This window comes from Dictyostelium discoideum (assembly GCF_000004695.1).
Source record: "Dictyostelium discoideum AX4 chromosome 4 chromosome, whole genome shotgun sequence".
Lineage (NCBI taxonomy): Eukaryota > Evosea > Eumycetozoa > Dictyosteliales > Dictyosteliaceae > Dictyostelium > Dictyostelium discoideum.
In genome coordinates, this window is record NC_007090.3 from 460,979 (window position 1) to 477,576 (window position 16,598).

General features: G+C 22.1%; 8 protein-coding genes across 8 annotated transcripts in view; 5 read left to right on the forward strand and 3 right to left on the reverse strand.

Moving 5' to 3' along the window:
- Positions 1–1,926, forward strand: part of DDB_G0283285 (RabGAP/TBC domain-containing protein) — a gene marked incomplete at both ends in the record, with an annotated part of 4,368 nt that extends 2,442 nt beyond the window's left edge. The window contains one exon of the mRNA XM_634048.1: positions 1–1,926. This exon is cut by the window's left edge and continues 2,442 nt beyond it. Within this exon, the coding sequence (XP_639140.1) occupies positions 1–1,926 (1,926 nt within the window).
- Positions 1,927–2,286: 360 nt separating this feature from the next.
- On the forward strand, positions 2,287–3,771 carry fut7 (hypothetical protein; the record flags this gene model as incomplete). Its single annotated transcript, XM_634049.1, has 1 exon — positions 2,287–3,771. The coding sequence occupies one exon, from the start codon at positions 2,287–2,289 to the stop codon at positions 3,769–3,771; it is 1,485 nt and encodes a 494-aa protein (XP_639141.1).
- A 394-nt stretch (positions 3,772–4,165) lies between these two features.
- On the forward strand, positions 4,166–6,343 carry DDB_G0283289 (hypothetical protein; the record flags this gene model as incomplete). The annotated part of the gene is made up of 1 exon (XM_634050.1): positions 4,166–6,343. One exon carries the CDS (start codon positions 4,166–4,168, stop codon positions 6,341–6,343), a length of 2,178 nt encoding a protein of 725 aa, XP_639142.1.
- A 204-nt stretch (positions 6,344–6,547) lies between these two features.
- Positions 6,548–7,639, reverse strand: DDB_G0283291 (hypothetical protein; the record flags this gene model as incomplete). Its single annotated transcript, XM_634051.1, has 1 exon — positions 6,548–7,639. The coding sequence occupies one exon, from the start codon at positions 7,637–7,639 to the stop codon at positions 6,548–6,550; it is 1,092 nt and encodes a 363-aa protein (XP_639143.1).
- A 383-nt stretch (positions 7,640–8,022) lies between these two features.
- On the reverse strand, positions 8,023–9,115 carry ucpB (mitochondrial substrate carrier family protein; the record flags this gene model as incomplete). Its single annotated transcript, XM_001732954.1, has 3 exons — positions 8,023–8,076; positions 8,204–8,982; positions 9,064–9,115. 3 exons carry the CDS (start codon positions 9,113–9,115, stop codon positions 8,023–8,025), a joined length of 885 nt encoding a protein of 294 aa, XP_001733006.1.
- A 620-nt stretch (positions 9,116–9,735) lies between these two features.
- Positions 9,736–10,359, reverse strand: DDB_G0294593 (hypothetical protein; the record flags this gene model as incomplete). The annotated part of the gene is made up of 1 exon (XM_001732955.1): positions 9,736–10,359. One exon carries the CDS (start codon positions 10,357–10,359, stop codon positions 9,736–9,738), a length of 624 nt encoding a protein of 207 aa, XP_001733007.1.
- A 988-nt stretch (positions 10,360–11,347) lies between these two features.
- On the forward strand, positions 11,348–13,947 carry DDB_G0283293 (hypothetical protein; the record flags this gene model as incomplete). Its single annotated transcript, XM_634053.1, has 4 exons — positions 11,348–11,425; positions 12,023–12,359; positions 12,447–13,402; positions 13,642–13,947. 4 exons carry the CDS (start codon positions 11,348–11,350, stop codon positions 13,945–13,947), a joined length of 1,677 nt encoding a protein of 558 aa, XP_639145.1.
- Positions 13,948–15,958: 2,011 nt separating this feature from the next.
- DDB_G0283295 (hypothetical protein) lies at positions 15,959–16,186 on the forward strand (the record flags this gene model as incomplete). Its single annotated transcript, XM_634054.2, has 2 exons — positions 15,959–15,968; positions 16,032–16,186. The coding sequence occupies 2 exons, from the start codon at positions 15,959–15,961 to the stop codon at positions 16,184–16,186; spliced, it is 165 nt and encodes a 54-aa protein (XP_639146.2).
- Between the last annotated feature and the right edge of the window lie 412 nt (positions 16,187–16,598).

Sequence of the window (16,598 nt, forward strand, 5' to 3'; positions counted from 1 at the left end):
AATCAATTTAAATCGAATATGTTAAATCAACTTAAAACTAATCAACAACAACAACAACATCAACAACATCAACAACATCAACAACGTCAACAACAACAAACAACAACAATTAATAAAGCTAGACCAACATCATTACCATTAAATTCATATCCAGATTTATCAATTTCACCACCATTAAGTGGTGTATCTACTAATACTACAACAACAACAACAACAACAACAACAGTAAATAATAGTGGATCACCTGATTATCCAAATTTAGCATCAACAAGCGCAGGTAGTAGTAAAGCTATTAAAGAGGATATTACATTACAAAGATTTAAACCACTGCCACCAAGACCAATTTCAACAGGGACAACACCACCAAATGAAATTCAAAATCCAACTTCACCAATTCATTTTCATCAACAAAGTAATAGTGGTTTAAATAGTAATGGTGCTAATAATAATAGTAATGGTGGTGGTGGTGGTATTAAAGGATTATTTTCAATGTTAGCATCATTACCATTAGGTGGTAATGATGATGATGAGGAGGATTTTGAAATTAGTGTTCCAAATGGTGCAAGTATTGATAGATATAAAGAGGATTTCACTCAATATCTATCAGAGTTTGGTGATAAATCCAAAATTCTCCAACATATTCATTGGCATCTAGATCAGAATATAGTGAATATTGAAACGGTGAAATTATTGGGTTGTAATTATGGTTTCTCTGAACAATGTCGTGCAACTTCATGGATGTTATTATTGGGTTATTTACCAATAAACACCACTCAACGAACATCAGTACTCTTACATAAAAGATCACAATATAGAGATTTAGTAAAGAAACATTTACCAGGTCAAGATAAACAATTAATTTTCGTTCAATCAACTTTATTATTGACAACAAATAATGAATTCTCAATATCATCTTCATCTTGGGATGATGATGATGGTGGTGGTGGTGACGGCGATGATAATAATAGTTATTATCAACAATTCAATCAACAATTGAATCAACAATTTAAGCAACATAGTAGTAAATTCATTAGTAGTATGGTTAATATGGTCAATGTAAATAAAGCAAAGAATCATGAAGATATGGTAGCTCAAATTCATGTTGATGTCATTAGAACTAGACCAGAAGGGTTTCAAGCATTATTTGAATTACCAGAGATTGAGAAAATGTTGGAAAGAATTTTAATGATTTGGTCAATTGAAAACTCTGATATCTCTTATTTCCAAGGTTTAAATGATTTAGTTTGTCCTTTCTTATTAGTATTTTTAGAACATGAAATTAATATATTAAATCATAGTAATAATACATCTTATCCATCAATTGAAATTAATAATAATAATAATAATAATAATAATTGGACAAGTAAATTAGAGAAATTAATGGGTGAGGGTCAAATAATTAAAGAATTGAAGGAATGTGGTCAAGCTGATGTAGTTTTATCAAAAGTTGAAGCAGACGTTTATTGGTGTATTAGTTTATTGATGAATTCAGTTAAACATTATTCAGTTGGTACTGGATGTGGTTTACCTGCAGAAGGTATGATGAAAAGATTGGAAGCTTTAGTTAAAGAATCTAATGATCAACTTTATAAACATTTGAAATCCATGGATATTGATTTTAGTCATTTCAGTTTCCGTTGGATGGTTTGTTTCTTAACAAGGGAATTAAATTTAGAGACTGGTATCAATTTATGGGATCATTATTTCTGTGATAAAGAGAATCAAGGTTTTTCAATACTTCATATTTGTTTCTGTTCTGCTTTACTCTCACAATGGACTTCAATACTCATTCAAAAAGATTTCATGGATTTGGTTCAATATTTACAAAAACCTCCATCTTTAAAGTTTAATTCTAATGATTTAGAATTAATCTTTAGAAAATCTTATTTATTAAAAGAAAAATATAAACATATTCTTCAAAATTAATTTCCCATAAACTAAAAAAAAAAAAAAAAAAAAAAAAAAAAAAAACAGATCTAATTTTCTGTTTTTATTTTTAAAAAGAACAAAACAAAAATTTTATTTTTATTTGAAGTTCAAAATGTCATATCCATTTATAGTTTTTTTTTTTTTTTATTATTTTTTTTATTTCTTATAGATTTGTTAAAAAAGGAAATTATTAATTTTTTATTTTTATTATTTTTTTTTTTAATTATTATAAATATAAAATAAAATTTTTAGTAGTTTTTTTTTTACTTTTTATTTTTATATATTTTTTTTTTTTTTTTTTTTAATTATTTATTTTATTACTTCTTTAAAAAATAGAAAAATAAAATAAAATAAAAAATGAATAATAGAAATATTAAATTTGTTTTTTTATTATTACTTTTACTTATGTTTTTTGTGATTTTCAATTCACCAATATCAAGAAATATTAATAATAAATATAAATTTAAAGAAGAAATTATAGAAGATGATAATAATAATAATAATAAAAATGAAGATAATAAAATAAATAATAATGATAATGAAAATAATAATAATAATAAAAAAGATAATTTTATTAAAAAGAATTTTTTTGGTAATAATTATATAATAAATAAACAAGGTAAAAAAATTAAAATTTCAGATGAAAAAGTATTAAAAGAATATCCATTTCCATTGATTGATTTGAAAACTCGTTATAATACTTATTTCTTTGAACCAATGACATCAATGTATAAGAAATTTCCAGATGTTGGTAAAAGAGTTCATTATTGTAAAGATTTGAATAATCCAAATGGTGATAATGTTACAGTTACCTTTCAATCAATGTATCCATCACATGAACCAACTTTACAAATTTATTTCAATCATTATTTCGATTTCCCACCTGAGGAGATACCATCATCACCTCCATCATCAACAATTCCAAGAGTTTTACATTCATTAGAACCACCCTATCAAAGATTTTGTACTATTTATGAACATTGTTCAAATAAATTCAATTGGTCAATCTCTTATGAACGTACTGCAGATATACGTACTGGTCATTGTGATGATGAAGAAATTTTTCAAATTTTACCTTGGGAATTGGATACGTTTGTAATGGAGAATAAAACAAAATTTGCAAGAGAATTTAATAATAGAAATAAAAATTTAGAAATTAATAATATCAATAGCAACAGTAGTAGTAATGTGCAACAACAACAACAACATCTTGATCATCATCCATTGGCAAGTTGGTTTTGTTCAAAATGTAATATTCATTTAATTAGTAATAGATTCGAATATGTTAGAGAAATGATGAAGTATATTAATATTGATTCCTATGGTAGTTGTTTAAATAATGTCAAGCAAACTGAAAAAACTGGAAGATTTGCAAGTGATGCAATGGATGTTAAACAATCTTTTATTAGTAATTATAAATTTTATTTAGCATTTGAAAGTTGTAATTGTTTAGATTATACAACAGAAAAGGCATTACATGCATTAAAGGTTGGTACAGTACCAGTGGTTATGGCTCATCCCCAAACTTTAAAATACTTACCAGAGGGTTCATTCATTTACACTGGCGATTTCAACTCTGTAAAGGATTTAACAAACTATTTAAAATATTTGGATACAAACACTGAAGAATATTTAAAATATTTCAATTGGCGTTTCAATCAATCAATCATTGAAAAATGGAGAACTATTAATGATTATCCTTTTAGACCAAATAGTAGAAATTGGGTTTGTCCATTATTTCATCATTATCAAAATTGGAAAAATGGTAAAATTCATTCTCAAACTTTGCATTCAACTCCATACAATGATTTATGTTTACCACCAAATATAATTAAAATTTAAAAAAAAATATAATAAAAATAAAATAAAAAGAAAATATTTTGGTTAATTATTTTTTTGGATGGATGAATGGTGGTTTGGGAATTAAAAATGATAATTTTCATATAAAATTTTTTTTTTTGTGGGTGATTTTTTTTTTTTTTTTTTGGTGTTTTTTATTTGAAAAATCTCATTTTGACCATATTTTTTGTGGTTAAACCAAAAGATATTAATTTTTTTTTTTTTTTTTTAATTATTATTTTTTTTTTTTTTAAAGGATTGGTGTTTGTTTTTTTTTTTTTTTTTTTTTTTTTGTTTGTTGTTTTTAATAAGAAAAAATAGGTAAAATATTAAAAAAAAAAAAAAAAAAAAAAATTAAATATATAATAATATTTAAATAAAATAAAATAAAATTATAATGAATGAAAATGAAGATTTATTTTTAAATATTTGGAGAAATAATATTTTAAGAGAGAAAATTTTAAAATTTATTGATTTATTTAGAATTAATAATTTTAAATCATTTAAAGAAATAAATGATTTATTATCATTTGAATATAGAGAATTTATAATTGAATTAGAATATTGTGGTAAAAAAGAATTATCAATTGGAGATATACCATCAAATGTTGAAACATTAATATTAACAAGAAATGAATTATCAAATGTACCTGTTGAGATATTACCTAGTTCAATTAAAAAAATAGTATTTCCAATGAATAATAATGGGTCATCATTTTCAACACCATTTACAAAATTTAATAAATGTTCAAAGAATTTATCAAATTTACAATGTGTTGAAAATGTGAATTTATTTATAATAAATCAAAGAGAAGAGTTTATACTAATTCCAAAGAGTTTAACATCAATTTCATTTTGTAAGAAATCATTATTTAATGAAATGTTAACACCTGGAATATTTGCAAATAAGTCTATTAAATATTTAAATCTTGGTGATAATTGGGATAATGGTGGTAAACTATTAGAGAATGGAGTTTTTGAGTATGGTTTATTGGAGTTGTCAATCCCGGGCTACTCAAATGCATTATTGCCTGGTGTGATTCCAAAGAGTGTAACATCACTTTCGATTGCTCAATCTGCAAAAAATGAAATTAAAGAAGACTCAATCCCAAATTCAGTTACTAAACTTTATTTGACACCAATTGATGTAGAACGAAAGAAAGCACCAACAGTTCGATGTATTGGTATTTCTAGTATAAAAAGTAAACTTTCATTTTCAAATGAAAAAAAATCGTTATTACCAAGTTCTGTAAAAAGATTAATAATAAAACCAAATATGGTAGCATTTAATTTACCACAAACTTTATTACCAATGACTTTAACTGATTTAACATTACATTCATATGAAAATGAAGGTTTAATAATTAAAAAAGGAATGTTACCAAATTGTTTAAAATCTTTAAAAGTTGCAACTGATTATAAATTCATTGAATATGATTCATTACCATCTGGTTTAAAATATTTAAAATATCGTGTATCAATTCCTGATCATACAAAATATCCAAATTGTGATATTGTTCATGGATTTTTCCCACAATCTTTGTCTCATCTTTGCTTAAATATGAGTTTTACAAGTGTTAGTGCTGGTTTGTTCTCCCCAAATCAAAGAAATTCATTCTCCATTGATAAGAGAACATGTTTAGAAACATTAGAATTTGGTGAAGATTTTAATTGCAATATATTTTGTGAAAAAATAATTCCACATGGTGTAACAACTCTTTCATTTGGGTTCAACTATGATCAACCAATTAAACCAGGTGTTCTTCCAAATACAATTACAAATTTAAAATTAGGTGGTAGATTTAATCATAGATTACTACCTGGTAGTATTCCAGATAGTGTTGTTAATCTTCAATTTGGTTATTACTATAATAAATCAATTGAACCTGGTGTTTTACCAAACTCTTTAAAATCAATTAATTTAGGTAATTGTTTTGATCAATACCTATTTGTTGGTTCAATTCCAATGGGAACTGAAAAATTAATTATTTCACCATGTTTTAATCAACCAATTGATAGAGTTGGTATATTTCCATCATCTTTAACTTATTTAAGTTTTAATGTTAAAGATTATCATCATCCAGTTTATATTTCAGTTGATTATAATAATCAATATGATGATGAAAATAATCAAATTAATGAAAATTTAAAATCAATAATTAAAAATAATAATATTGATAAATTAAATTTAAATGAAAATAATATAGAAGAACAACAACAGCAAGAACAACAATATGATCAAAATGATCAATACTATGAATATAATGAAAATTATAACGAAAATAATGAATATTATAATGAAAATAATGAAAATAATGAAAATTATAATGAAAATAATGAAAATTATAATGAAAATAATGAAAATTATGAATATTATGATAATCAAGATTATCAATATTATGATGAAGATAATAAAGATTATCAAGAATATCAAGAATATGAAGAATATCAAGAATATCAAAATAAAAAAGAAGAAATTTGTAATATTGTATTTGAATGTATATTCCCATCATCAATTAAAAAATTAGAACTATCAAGTGTTGTTAAAAGTTTAATTGAAAAAAACAAATATTAAAAAAATTTTATATTTATAAAATAATTTAAAATAATAATAAAAATAATAATTAACTTTCTTTTATTTTATTTTATTTTTATTTATTTTATTTTATTTTATTTTATTTTATTTTATTTTATTTTATTTAATAATATAATTATTTTTTATAATTATTATTATTTTATTATTTTATTATTTTATTTTTTTTTAAAATTTATTATTGTTTTATAATACATTATTTTTTAAATCTGGAAAAACTTTACCAATTTTATTTAATAAATATTGACCATAAGAACCTTTAAAACTATGAATATTAAAATGATCCCATCTACTTGAAGAGTCATCTTTATTTTCAATTTGTTCAATTCCTTCAATTTCAGTTGGATAAGAATTAAAATTTGGATCGAAAAATAATGGAAAAGAGATTCTATCTCTACCTGAACGATTTAATTCTACTCTATGAGGAGTTGATCTATATAATCCACCAGTCATACGATCTAACATATCACCAATATTACAAACAAATGTACCTTTAATTGGTGGTGCTGATATCCAACCATTTTTACTATGAACTTGTAATCCACCAACATCATCTTGATATAAAATTGTTAAAACACCATAATCTGTATGTTCACCAACACCCCATTCAACTTTATCATTGTCATCACTACTTTCACCAGTGGTTTTATTATCATCACCACTTGATATTATTGATGGATAATTAAAAATACGATATAAAATCAATGGATCCTTGGTATATCTTGATGAAAAGTAATCTGCTGATAAATTTAAACTAATTGCAATTAATTCCATTAAAGAATGACCCAATTTTGTAACTTTATCAATATAGGTGAGGATAGTATCTTTGAAACCAACGATATCATATTCAATCTCTTCTTCTAATGTTGGAAACAAATTTAAACCATGTAATGGAGTTTGTGCAATAACCAATGGATGATCATCATTCAATTCAGTTCCCAAGTATAATCCCTCTTTCCAATCTTTTAAACCTGATGTTAACTCACCACCAACTACAAAATAACCTCTCCATGCTTTTTGTGCTAATTCCATACGATATTTCATTTTTATTGATTGATCTAAAGAGAAAAACTTTTTTGATAATCTTTCTAATCTATCAATTAATTCTTGATCAATACCATGTCCTTTAATATAAAAAAATCCAAAATTTTTACATGCATTTTCAATCTCTTTTGATATTAATTTCTTTTTTAATTCTTCTTCTTTATCATTTCCATATGATTCAATATCAATTATTGGTAATTGTTCAATTGTTATATTTTCAATTTTACTTGTCATTTTATTATTATAATATATTTATTTTGATTTATAAAAAAAAAAAAAATTAAAAAAAAAAAAAAATAAAAAAAAAAAATAAAAAAAAAATATCTTTTTTTTTTTTCGTCTTGTAAAAACAATCACTTACCCACCAAAAAAATCAAAATCAAAAAGAATGTTCTTTGATATCCCATTCCAAAGTTATGAAAAAAAAAAAACAAATTTTATTGTTTATATTAAAATTAATTTTAGTAATAACTTTATTTATTTTTAATTATTTATTTTTTTAAAAAAAATTTCTATAATAAATAATTAAATAAAATCTTAATTATTTAACTTTTGAGAAAAAAAAAAAAAATAAAAAAAATAAAAAATAATAATAAATAATAAAATTAAATTCTTTCTTAAATCGGTTTTATTCCACTAACTTTTCTTAAATATTCATAAAGAATGAATGTCTAATAATATATTGAAAAAAAAAAAAAAATTAAAAATTAATATTTATTTTTTTTTAATTTAGAAATAATAATAATAATAATAATAATAATAATAATAATAATAATAATAATAACAATAAAAACTTACAACTATAGTATGTGGTCCAATTCGAAACCAATTTGGTAAAAAACCTTTATAAAGGCCAGAAATTCCTTCACTTTGAAAAGTTTTTTTAAAACAATCATATGATGATTTATAAATTAAACCAACACCATTAGAATCAAAAGGTTGATTCATTATTCTAGTTTTAACTAAATCAACTGGTGAGGTGGTGATTGAAGCGATTAAACCTGCGAAAATTGAAGATACAATATGAACTTGCAATCCATCGACTTGAATAATACCATGATCTAGAATCATATGTTTAATATGATCATAGGATGGTATTTGAGATGCTGTTAATAATGCTGCACGTTGGGTAGTTGGTCCAACACCTTTCCATAGACCTTTAATACCTTCCTTTGCAATGATTTCTTTAAATGCTGATGAAATTGAATCGTATTTAACACCTTTAGAACTTGCTTGCATTCTCACTTTAATTAAATCAGTTGGTGATGTAATACATGCTCCAAGGGCGCCTGATAAAGCACCAGATGTGACTTTTGATAAAAGGTTGGTTTTACCATTTGAATCTATAAAATAATTCTTTATAACATCATATCCACCCATTCTTAATGTTGAATAAGTTGCCTCTCTAAGTAATGATGGTGTTAATCCTTTATACATTGCTGAAATACCTTCATTTTTAATTATTTTTATAGTTCCATTAACTAATCCTAAACTTTTACTATCAATACCTTCTCCATGAATTTGAAATCTAGTTTTTAATACATCAACAGGGTTAGAAACCACTGCTGCTCCCATACCTATATATAATGAAAAATTAAAAATGAAAATAGTTAGTAATAACTATTTAAACTATTAATTTTTTAATTCTAAATATTTACATGATAATCCCCCAAATAAAAATTTAATTCCAATTGATTCTTGGCTGGTCATTTTCTTTTTTTTTTTTTTTTTTTTTTTTTTATGATTTTTTTTTTACCCACAAATTCTGTCTAAAAAAAAAAAGATTGAATTTTTTCTTTATGTTTAAGTTTTTTTTTTTTTTTTTTTTTTTTTTAATTGATTAAAAAAATTCTAATTAAACATAAACATTCTCTTTTGTGATTGTGTTTTATGCAAAAAAAAAAAATAAAAAAAAAAAAATAAAAAAAAAAATATAAAAAAAAATTAAAAAAAAATTAAAAAATTAAAAAAAATTAAAAAAACACAATTGAAATTTACACACAAAAAAAATATCTAAAAAAATGTTTTGGATCTTTTGAAAAAAAAAAAATAAAAAAAAAATTAAATAAATAAAAAACTACATTATATATATGTTTATATGTACAAACTATTACAAAAATAATCCTTCGTTTTTTATTAAAAAATTTTCCAACTCTTCAAAAACTCTATAATTGGAATTATTAAATATGTAATATAAAAATATATATATGTATATATAAATTAGTATTTATTTTTATATATATATTTTTTTTTTGGTAACAAAAAAAAAATTAAAGATAGAAAAAAATTACAAAAATTGAAAATTACAAAAAAAAAAATATATGAAATAATTACTTTTTCTTTTTATCAATTACATCAATATTTTCTTTTATTGATTCTAAATATATTGGATCAGGATCATCTTGATATTCCAATGCCAAATCTATATTGGATTGTTCTAATTTCTCTATGAATACTTTTAAATCTGATATGTTGAATTTAATCATTTCATCATCCGAACTAAAATGTGGTTTAATATTTTCAATCTCATTTTTTTTATTCTTTATATACTCATCATCATCATCTGAAATATCATCAAATGGCTGCTTTGTTTTATTTATAGTTGTAATTGAAATTGCTGAATTAATCTCTCTTGTCGTTGTATTATCTTCATCATTATATATTATATCTGATGTATTAGTAGTAGTAGTAATATTATTATTATTATTATTATTATTATTATTATTATTATTATTATTATTATTATTATTATTATTATTATTTGATGTTGTTTTGGTTGAGATTGAACCTAATGAATTCAATGTTTGATTAAATATAAGCGAATCCTGTTCTAATTGTTCTTTTGTTGGTTTAACACTATGTTTATCATATTTTTCAAAATTCATTTCTTCATTATCAGATTCATTTCGTTCTTGACCAAATTCATTTATTTCTTCATTGTCATAATTCTCCATTTTTTTTTTTTTTAAATTAAATAAAAAATAAAAAAATAAAAATAAAAAAAAAATAATAAAAAAAAAATGGAGTTGTGAAAAAAAAAAAAAAAAAAAAAATTTAAAAAAAAATAAAAAAAAATAAAAAAATTAAAAAGGAAAAAAAAATTCATAAAGTCTTGTTATTACTTTATTTCACTTTATTTTATTTTATTTTTTTTATTCCTAAAATAAATGGAGAAATAAAAAATAATATGAATTGAATTTAGAAAATAAACAGTTTATTTTATTTTTTTTAGTTTTCTATTTTTGATATTTTTTACTTTCATACACCAAAAATAATAAAAATTCAATAACCCAGATCTTATTTAACAAATAAATTATTCATAGAATTTAATTTCCAATGTAATTCTGGTCTATCTATCAAATTTTTTGAAATCAATTACACCCTATTTTGGACTCTCTGATCTTTTATAAAATTATCAAAAGACCAAAAAAATAAAAAATAAGTATTTCAAATAAATTTTTAAATAAACCTAAATCATCTATTTTTAGAAAAAAAAAAAAAAAAATAAAAATAAAAATAAAAAGGGGTTTGGTTTTAATAAAAAAAAAAAAAAAAAGAATTTCAGAATAAAAATAAAAAATCAGTGATGAGGGTAAATAACAATCCAAATATACAAATAGTTTGTATTTGTAATTTAAACATTACCTAAAAAAGTTTTTTTTTTTTTTTTTTTTTTTTATTTTTAAATTAAATTTTAAATTTCTTTTTTTTTAAATTTTTTTTTTTTATTTTTATTTTTTTTTTTTTTTTTTAATTTTTTTTTTATTTTTTTTCAATTTTTTTTTTTTTTTTTTCATTTGTTTCACTTCAAACATTAAAAGTAATATTAAATAATATCTTATAAATTATTATCTAAGCATTATATTTATAATCACTTTTAATTTCTTTTTTTTTTTTTTCTCTCTCTTATAAAACTTTACTACAAATCAAAAATATTTACTGATGTTAAGAAACACATCAAGAGTACTCATGTCTCACTTTGCAAGAGCTAACATCCCAACACCGGTTAACCAACCAATGGTATGTAAAAAAAAAAAAAAAAAAAACTAAAAAAATAAATACATTTATTATCACCATCACTATTATTTTATTTTAAAACCCACACAAAAATCAGAAATAAAAAAATAAAAAGATAAAAAATAAAAAATAAAAAATAAAATTTTAAACAAAATAATATAAAAAACAAATAGCAAAAAAAAAAAAAAATAAATAAATAAAAAAAAACAATATTATTTTTAAAACTAAAACAAGATAAAAAAAAAAAAAAAAAAAACATTGGGCAAAAAAAAAAAATAATTAAATAATAAAGAACACACTTTGGCACTGAAAAATTAAATTGTGATATTTTCAATTTCATTTTTTAGATTTTTTTTTTTTTTTTTGGATTTTTTTTTTTTACACAAACTTTGAAATAAAAAATTTTCATATGTAAAATTTGTGTAGCAAAACATGACCAAAAAAAAAAAGTAAAAAATAAAAAAAATGAAAAAAAATTTTTTGCTCGTTTTTTTTTTTTTTTTGTCTGAACAAATTTTTTTTTTTTTTTTTTAATATAAATATTTATTAATCATTTTTATTATTCTCCAACAAAACAAAATGAAATAACAACAATAATAGTTAAATTATGAAGTTGGTTCAACACATAGAAAATTATTAAAAGAAGCATGTGCTAAATTTAGAAACACAACAATCGATATTCCATGTGTTGTTGGTGGTAAAGAAATTCGTACTGGTGATGTTCAAAAGCAATTAATTTGCTCTGATCATAATAAAGTATTGGCCACCTTCCATCAAGCCAATGCCGAATTACTCAAATTAGCCGTTGAAAATTCCATGGAATCTAAAGCCCAATGGGAATCATTACCATTTGAAGCAAGAAGTGCAGTTTTCCTTAAAGCTGCAGATTTGTTAAATACCAAGTACCGTTATGATGTCTTAGCTTCTACTATGCTTGGTAAATATTATTTTCTAATTTTATAATTTTTTTTATATAATAAAATAAAGTTGCTAATAAATTTTTTTTTTTTAAAATAAATTATAGGTCAAGGTAAAACTGTTTGGCAAGCAGAAATTGATGCAGCAGCAGAAGGTATTGATTTCCTCCGTTTCAATGTTAAATACGCTCAAGAAATTTACCAACAACAACCACCAGCCAATTCTGCAGGCTGTTGGAACATTTTAACCTATCAACCATTAGAGGGTTATGTTGTAGCAATCTCACCATTTAATTTCACAGCAATTGGTTTGAATTTAAGTTCAGCCCCAGCTTTAATGGGTAATGTTGTCCTTTGGAAGCCTGCTTCAACTGCTGTCTTATCAAATTGGATCGTTTACAAAGCCCTCCTCGAAGCTGGTTTACCAGCAGGTGTCATTCAATTCCTTCCAGGTAGTGGTCGTTTAGTTGGTGAACATCTTTTCAACAATAGAAACTTCTCTGGTCTCCATTTCACAGGTTCAACTGGTGTTTTCAATGATATCTATAAAAAGACTGCCGATAATTTAGTTGCTGGTGTTTACAAAGGTTATCCAAGAATCGTTGGTGAAACTGGTGGTAAAGATTTCCATTTCCTCCATAACAGTGGTGATGTTGAAAACTTTGTAAATAATACACTCCGTGGTGCCTTTGAATATCAAGGTCAAAAATGTTCAGCTTGTTCACGTGCTTACATTCCACAATCTTTATGGCCCCAAATTAAAGATAGATTAGTTACTGGTGTTAAATCAATGAAAATGGGTCAATCTGATGATTTCTCTTCATTCGTTTCAGCTGTCATCGATAAAAACTCTTTCAACAATATTCAATCATACATTGAACACGCTAAAGCTTCACCAGATGCTGAAATCATTGTCGGTGGTAAATGTGATAGCTCTGTTGGTTGGTTTGTTGAACCAACTATCATCCTTGCCAAAGATCCACATTACAAATCAATGGAAGAAGAAATTTTCGGTCCAGTCTTAACCATTTATGTTTATGAAGATTCTAAATTTGAAGAAACAGTAAGTTTTATAATTCTATTATTTTGTTTGTTTTTTTTTTTTAAAAAAAAAAAGTTTTAATGATGATACCAAAGAAGAGCCGTATTAAAAACTTTGATTAAAACCTCTTTTTCGAAATCAATTTTTAATTGATATCTTTCCTGATTTCTTTTTTTTTTTTTTAAAAAAAAACTTTTTTATATTTTTTATAAAAAATAAAATTAATACTAATAATATTTTGTTAAATTTGAATATTATAGTTAAAAATCTGTGATGAAACTTCACCATATGCTTTAACTGGTTCAATCTTTTCAACTTGTAGATATGCTATTGAAACCGCTCACAAATACTTGAAGAATGCTGCTGGTAACTTTTATATCAATGATAAATGCACTGGTGCCGTCGTTGGTCAACAACCATTTGGTGGTTCTCGTGCTTCAGGTACAAACGATAAAGCTGGTTCATCATTAAATCTTTTAAGATGGATCAGCGCCAGAACAATCAAAGAAAACTTTGTCCCACTCACTAGTTTCACTTATCCATACATGATTGATCCAGAAAACTAAATAATTTTGAACTAAATAAATACAAAATAATTTATTTTTATATACCACAATTTTTTATAAATTTTTTTTTTATTATAATTATTATTTAATTACTATTTTTTAAATTATTAGTATTATATATTTATCCTTAAGTTTATATTGTCGACGAAATTTACACATCAGAATACATATAACTATATATAAATATATATATATATAAATTTCATAATATATGACAGATATTAATGTGTAATTTTATATTTTTTTTTTTTTTTTTTTATAATTAAATAAAAATAATAAAAAGGGATTTTTTTTTTAACAGAATTCATAAAGTCCCTCAAATAAATTAATTTCTAAAATGTTATTCAGTATGTATTATTTAAATAAATAATAATAAATGAAATAAATAAAGAGAATTAAAAAAAAAATTTAAAAAAAAAAAAAAAAAAAATTATTTAGAATCATTAAAATCAATCAAGTATTAGCTCAGTCCAAAAGAATCAAATTTCTTCAATTTCAGTAGGAACCACCCAATATTTACAATAGAGATAGGAATTCAAGTTCCAAAATCAGTTGATGTGACTTATGGAATTCAACCTGTAAAAAATATTGAATTGTCAGGTCTATAAATCTTCAAAAATTTATGATTTCACCAATAATTCATATTAATACTCAGGGAATATATACAAACATTTAATATATATTAAATAAATATTTAATAAAATTCATTTTGAAATTTTAAAAAAATTAAATGTTATTGATTGATTTGAAGTAACATGTCAATCATCATTTTCAAATGAATTACCATATGAATTACCATATCGATCAAAAAATATAATTTAAATTCAAATGACATTGTTAGTTGTATTGGTGAGGGTTTTAGAAATAGTAATGAAATAAGTATGATCATTTGAAATCAGTCAATAACATTTGGTGATGAAGTTAATATATAACCATTAGTTTTTAATAAACCACCTTTTAATTTTGGAATACTATTTACACTTGATGGAATTGGTGGATATGTAATTTGAAAATTTATTTGACCAATAATCACAACAACCTATTTGAGCATTTAATTTTCATGAGAGTTGATCTGAATAATTTGAAAATCTACAGAAATAATATCATTTGGATCAATAAAATTATTATCAATTTTAACAGAAACAAAAATCGGTCACCATTCAAAATAAAAATAATAAATTATGATTATAAAAAAAAATATATAGCAGATACAAAATTTTAATTTTTTTATTAATAATGACCTAGGGTTTCACCAAAGAACATCGACTTCTCTTATCTCCATAATGGAAAAAAGTTTTATCAGATGATCGATATTCTTTGAATAAAAATAATTATTATAAAAGTAGTAATTATTTAAATAGTAGTAATAATAATAATAATAATAATAATAATAATAATAATAATAATAATAATAATAATAATATAATAATAATAATAATAATAATAATAATAATAAAAATAATAATAAATAATTATTTTAATAATGATAATAATATTTTAAACAATTGAAATATATGCATTACCTTTTTTTTTTTTAATTTTTTTGAAATTTCATAGGATTTTATTCAAATAAAAGTAAATAACAAAAACGAATAAAAAAAAAAAATTTAATTCAAAAATATTCAGGGGATAGAAAATAAATAAAAGTAAAAAAAAAAAGATTCGATAAACCCACCATCGCCGCATAAAATTACTTTTCACCACCCTTAAAAAATATTGTGCAATTTTTTAAATACATAAATTACCCGTTCATTTTATTATATGAAAAAAAAGGGGTTTTATATATTTTTTATTTAAAAGATTTAAATATATGATATATACACAACCAACAATAAACAACCAACATACGGCCGATATTATTGTGCCATTTTAAATTTTGTTTTTATTTTATTTTCATAATTAAATCATTAAAAAAAAAAAAAAAAAAAAAAAAAAAAAAAAAAAAATTTATATAAAAAGGATTTTTTTTTTTACAGAATTCAACAAGTTCCTCAATAAATTAAATTCTAAAATGTTATTCAGTATGTATTTTTAATTGAATAAATTAATAAAGAGAACTAACAATTTAAAAAAAAATTATTTAGAATCATTACAATCAATCTCAAGGGTCAGCTCAGCCCAAAAGAATCAGATTTCTTCAATTTCAGTAGGAACTAATCAATCAAATAATAATGCAGCACTTGATGTTAATATTGGAATTCCAGGTTTATTAAATATTGAAATTTCAACCACTCAATAAATTTTCAAAGATTTATGATTTCACTAATAATTCATTAAAATCCTCATGGAATATATGAAAATTAAATATATATTAAATAAATATTTAATTATATTCATTTTGAATTTTAAAAAAAAAAATTAAAGGTTCAAAATAAGTTTATTTTGAGAAAAATATGGTGTTTTTTTTTTTAAAAAAATAATATATTTTAAATTTTAAAGTAATTCGACTTAATTCTAGTTTTAATTATTCATTATTATTTTAAATTTTTTTTTTTTTTTTATTATTAAATCACTTTGTTTTTGTTCATTTTTTTATTTTTAAGTATAAATTTTTTTTTTTTTTTTTTTTTAAGGTTAGGATTAGAAATTAATTTGGGAAAAGGAATTTAAAGAGAATTCTGTTAAATTTAATGAATTGTACTTTTTGTGCT